General features: G+C 35.9%; 1 protein-coding gene across 1 annotated transcript in view; it reads right to left on the bottom strand.

Annotated features, from left to right (window-relative positions):
- Positions 1-420: 420 nt before the first annotated feature.
- The window catches only part of LOC140433914 (dopamine receptor 1-like), a 237,855-nt gene continuing 232,275 nt past the window's right edge, over positions 421-6,000 (bottom strand). Inside the window, exon 7 of the mRNA XM_072521886.1 lies at positions 421-836. Within this exon, the coding sequence (XP_072377987.1) occupies positions 421-836 (416 nt within the window). The remainder of the gene's footprint in view (positions 837-6,000) is intronic.

Raw genomic sequence — 6,000 nt, 5'->3', positions numbered from 1 at the left:
ACGTGACTATAAGGAAAGACAAACCACAGTTTAAATAATAGAAATCAAAGAAATTGGACATTTTTAAAAATAATATTGTTGAACTTTTGTATATTGAGGTAGTATATTTATGCAGTTATGTAGTTTGAAAAACTATTTGATAATTAAAATTTTTATAAAATACCATAATGAGTTAAAAAATTAGAAAATAGATTTTATGTTCATAAAATACTGATTTTTAGTCTTTGAAATACGTATTCTATCTAGATAATATCCATATAATAACTCTCTGTTTATTAGGGTTCTAAAAATATCTGTTTGTATTTGATTGTGAGGGCAGGTAACTCGTTGAACCCTTTCTACTTCTCTCACACACCTATCTCTATATCATTACAAACCTCTAATTTACACCATTGTATCCTGTAAATTGCCACATTCCTGTCAAATGGCGCTAATATCTTCCAATATATCCTTTTCAGAGTTGACCCTGGTTTGTCGTACGGATTCACAGCTCAGATGTTCACTGGAGAATTCACCAAAACTACCGTTTCTCCTGGCGTTGACTACCAAAGTCTTCGTACCGTAATCTGTAACGTATTTGTCGTTGTTTAGTGACACGCTCTGATAGCCGCACTTGCACCAGTCTGGATAGTGAGCAGTCAAAATCCTCTTAAAAGCTTCTCTAAATTCAGTGTTAAATATGGAGTAGATGATGGGATTAAACGCTGAGTTGGAATATCCCAACCAAGTGAGAATTTTAAATGTTATATCTGGGATACAGGTTTTGCAGAACGCTGCTACGATATTTATACAGAAAAACGGTACCCAGCAGATAAGAAAAACACCCATTATTATGCCTTAAAGAGAAAGGAAAAATTAAAAAATTAACATTAATACAAATCATATCTATATTATAAATGTTACAACACAAATTAATAAGCAAAGAGAGTATTTAAGTCTTAACAATAAGTGGTTTCAATACCTTTTAATATATATATATATATATATATATATATATATATATATATATATATATATATATATATATATATATATATTGATTATATATTTGGCCATTTAATTCAACAAAGCGATAGCAACTTTTGCTAAAAGATTGAATCTTTTACACATTTCGTAATGCCCAGAGGACAGAAAACGATATTATTAAATCGTTTTCGTATGTATGGAATAAATTCAATTTTAGCGTTATTATATACTATCTGAAAAAAACCTGAAACAGGTCGAATTTAATTCTTAAATTATCAATTTACAGTATGAAAATATTATCCTCTTCCTGCCCCCTTTGAATTATAAGCACCCCCTCGAAAATTTTAAATAACAAAGGGGGTCGTGTGGCACCTTATTAGAAAAGGATTTTAGTCCTCTGTTCAGCAATATAAAGTTTTTTAAATTTTGTGCAATCATAACTGAGAAAATTAATTTTTACAATTAAATGTTCAACTTGACAACCATTATTCACTTCTTGACAATAACCAGGGCGATTTTGGAATCCTCGTACAACATTTTGTATGACCTTGAGGGTTATTTTGTTAGTTTATTCCGTTATCCTAACTTTTAAATCAGCAATATTGCCTGGCATATTAAAGTATACTTTAGAAATAATCAGGTATTTTCGTATCTGTTCTGCTAAACATTAGGGAAAAAACTTAAAGATAATAAAATATTAGTCAGAAAGCCAAATAAACAATTGATATGAATCTAGTAGGCTGCTGTCATTTAGGTATTTAAAGTTACTAAAAGACGGCAGTATAATATTTGTGCGCGTATTAAATTTAATTATGGCTCATTTGTTCGAGACTTAAAGAATAGACATTTTAATTATGATTCGTTTTAGTAATAAAACAAGAACTCAAAAGAAGGTTTGTGAAATGTTTAATAATAAATACCCTGGTCAAAAAGTTTCGCAGACTACAGTTAGAAAAATTGAAAAGAAGTTTCGTTATACTGGACATGTAAAAAATGTTGAAAAACAAGGTAGACATGTTAAATTTAGTGATCAAAAAAAGTTAGATGTACTTTTAGAGATTGAGGAAAATCCGCATAAGACAACTCGAAAACTGGCCGTCGTCAATGATGTAAGTAAATCATCTATTTTGAGAGTTTTGCATAAAGAAAACTACCACCCTTACAAGTTCAGTTAGTACAGGAGTTAAATGAAGATGATCCCGATAGAAGGCAAGAATTCTGTGAAATGATGGGCAGAATGAACGCAGATTTGCAGTTCATAAACAAAATAGATTTTTCTGATGAAGCGCCGTTTCATTTAAACTAAACGGTTAACAAACTCAGAGAAAATCCTCACTGGGTGTGTGAGACTCACGCAATATCCTAAAAAAATAATATTTGGGCTACTATCAGCAACAATAAAATTATTGGTCCTTATTTTTTTGAGGACACAGTTGATGGTGAGGTTTATCTAGATTTTTTGATTAACTTTTTAGTGCCTACGGTACGAAGATTTTTTCCTGATGTAAATCATTCAAATAAGATAGATCAATCTATTTAATAACAACAAGACATAGCTCTTCCGCATTTTGCACGTATAGTTAGAAATTATTTAAACGAGGTTTTTCCCAATCGGTGGATTGGAAAACGTGGAACCATCGAATGGCCGGCTAGATCCCCGATTTGACTCCTCTCGATTAGTTCTTATGGGGTTATTTAAGATCTAAATTATATTTTAATAGACCAAACAGTATTGCTGATTTAAAAGTTAGGATAACGGAAGAAATTAACAAAATAACCCCCGAGGTCGAACAAAATGTTGTGCGAGAATTCCAAAATCGCCTCGGCGATTGTCAAGAAGTAAATGGTGGTTATTTTGAACATTTAATTTAATTGATAACTTTTCGACTGTTCTAACAACCATTCAAATTTTGTCATTTTCTGTCATGTGGAACAATTTTACCCAATCATGTCAACATTAGACTATAATTGCATTCAGTGCAATTTTCAATCCCTATGACAACACGATCGAGTTTGACAACTTCATCCAAATAAATTTCAAAATGTCACGTTTTGTCAAGATTATAAATATTATGCGTGGTAATAGATCTTCTATAGTAGAGAACAGCAAGGAATCTAATGTTAACTTAAATTTTAATAATTGTACTTTCACTAACTGTACTTTTAACAAATAAATGTTTCGTTATGTTGAGTTATGATTTTTTTTTCAAAAAATTATCCGCCGAATATCCCTCGGACATTGATGAATGCCTCATAATTTTCTCAAGCTCGTTGCTTGGTAACAGCACTCAGCCTTCGGCTTCGTGCTGTTACCAAGGAACGAGCTTTCGATTGTCATGAAATTATCTCGTCTGTTATCAATGTCCTAGGGATATTACTACTGAAAATTACTTTGAAAAATTCATTCTAAATAATATGTGACATTATTATCTTCATTCAACCTAAAGTTTTGTGATAGGGACATTATCAAAATTTTACATCTTAAAAATCAATTTTCTCAGTTATGATTGCACTAAACTTAAAAAACTTTATATTTCTGAACAGAGGACTAAAATCCCCTTCTAATAAGGTGTAACATGACACCCTTTGTAATTTAAAATTTTTGAGGGAGTGCTTATAATTCAAAGGGGGAGCTGGAAGGAGATAATATTTTCATACTGTAAATTGTCAATTTAAGAATTAAAATCGACCTGTTTCAGGTTTTTTCAGATAGTACATAATAACGCCAAAAATGAATTTATTCCATACATATGGACCGCATGGTATATTATTAATGATGCTCCCCATAATCCTCATACCTTCAGTTCTTTCCAATATTGACCCCTGAAATATTAGTTGGGAGTACACATTAAACAATTGTGGCGACAGCACACATCCCTGTCTAACTCCTCTTTAAATTTTTACTTGGTTTGTCTTACTATCTTCTGCTCTTACGACCACTGTTTGAGTGTAGTGTTGTGAATTTATTAAAAGGTTCAATATTTATAACACTTACGGATTTAATTTATTTTTATTTATATTAACTTATCTAACAATAATTTATATATATCCGTACGTAACAATTAAAGTCGCGGCCGCGGGTCTTCAGAATTAACTGTCCCTTCCAAATAAAATGTCCTGTTATATATGCCATTGCCTTTACGCTAGAACCATCGAACAGCCTTCTCGACTAGCGGCGAAATTATAACGGTAAGGCAAACGGGTATTTTTACATCGGCTCGACCGTTTCTGGAAGGTCCCTTCAGGTAAATATAAGCCTCTCGTAAAATCTACAACATATTAGAATTAGTCATCATATATTTACAGTTATTTTTAGGCCAGGATATTTATCGTAACATTGCCCCCCTCTTAAAAGATGGTTCCTCCTGGAACCTTGTCGGGACTGGAACCGGAACTGTATGCTGGTATCGGCAACTGGACCCTCTTTTACAACTTCCAGCTGTATAAAAATGACAAGGGACGGTTTTCTCTCCGCACCAGTAACTATGCGGATTGCAACAGACTAACACCTGGACTTCGGTGTCTTTGAAGATCTTCTCCACCATATTTCGGATAACCCTCCAATCTAATTGGCGGCACTCCAACTTTGGCATGGCTAACTTTTGCACGTCGGACTCTAGTACGTGCTCTCTCAATTGAAGTAAGGCTTCCCATACATCTCGGTAGGTAGGTTGGTCACGGGCAGTGTCTTTTGTTACCAGGTAGAAAAGGTAACGTGATGCATCTTGGAGTTTCAATGTTTTACCGGGAGCTGGCACCTGGCATTGAAGTTCTGCAACTCGACCAAACTTCCTTCGAAAGACGGATGCCAACCCTGGTGCGTCTTTGATACTGGCCGGGATGGTAAGGGCCAGCGAGTAGTCATCGGGGAGCGCGAGTAGATCTTGCTTTTCTTCAGTGGTAACACCATGTCTCGCTTTACCGGTACCTCCATAGGCACCCATGAATTCCTCAAACGTGAGGTCAGACACATCTTGGACTTGGTTTACTTCCACTTCTTCATCTACGTCGTGGTCACCTTCGAAAGACGCCAGCCGGTTATAGTGTACTATCATCGGCTTTCCCCTCGGAATCTTGCTTATTCGGTAGATGACATCGTTGATCTTCTCCATGATGAGGTATGGTCCTTCCCAAAACTGCTGCAATTTGGGAGAACAACCTTTTCGCTTCTTGGGATTATACAGCCAGACTTTGTCGTTCTTCTTAAAGCAACCCTTTTCGGCTTGTGTATCGTACCGTTTCTTCATTCGGTCGCTAGCGATCTGAAGGTGGGAACGGACCAACTCATGTACATCGTCCATTCTTCTTCGTAATTCGATCACATAATATTCACCTGCTACATCTTCTCCAGGTCGACACCCAAACTCTAGATCACAAGGTAGTCGCATTTCGCGTCCGAATAGGACTTTGGCTGGTGTCTGGCCCGTTGATTCGTTAACAGCAGATCTGTAGGCCATTGTGAAGAACGGAAGGTATTGGTCCCAGTCTCGCTGATGATCGGACACCATCTTTGTCAAATACTTGCCAACTGTCTTATTCATTCGTTCTACCATACCATCCGATTGCGGATGATACGCGATAGTTCTTGTTTTCTTCATGCCTAGTCTATCACATATTCCTTGGAATAGATCACTTTCGAAGTTCCTGCCTTGGTCACTATGGATCTCCAAAGGCACTCCAAATCGGCTGATATATTCTTGGATCAACTTATCTGCAACGGTGGCGGCCTTCTGGTCTGGAAGTGCGTAAATCTCGACCCACTTAGTGAAGTAATCCATTACTACTAGCATGTACTTGCCTCCATTTTCACTTTCTGGAAATGGCCCAGCGATGTCCAAAGCTATTCTTTCAAACGAGCTTCCAACATTATATTGTCTCATAGGAGCTCTCCTTTTTCGGTAAGGCCCGTTACTCGTGGCACAAATAGTACATTTCTTACACCAGTCTTTTACATCGTCGGAACTGTTCAGCCAATAAAACCGTTCCCGAATTCGCTGAAGGGTTTTCCTTACACCAAAATGCCCTCCCGATGGA

The sequence above is a fragment of the Diabrotica undecimpunctata genome, chromosome 2 (assembly GCF_040954645.1).
Source record: "Diabrotica undecimpunctata isolate CICGRU chromosome 2, icDiaUnde3, whole genome shotgun sequence".
Taxonomy (NCBI): domain Eukaryota; kingdom Metazoa; phylum Arthropoda; class Insecta; order Coleoptera; family Chrysomelidae; genus Diabrotica; species Diabrotica undecimpunctata.
This window is presented reverse-complemented; position numbering and strand designations above follow the sequence as displayed.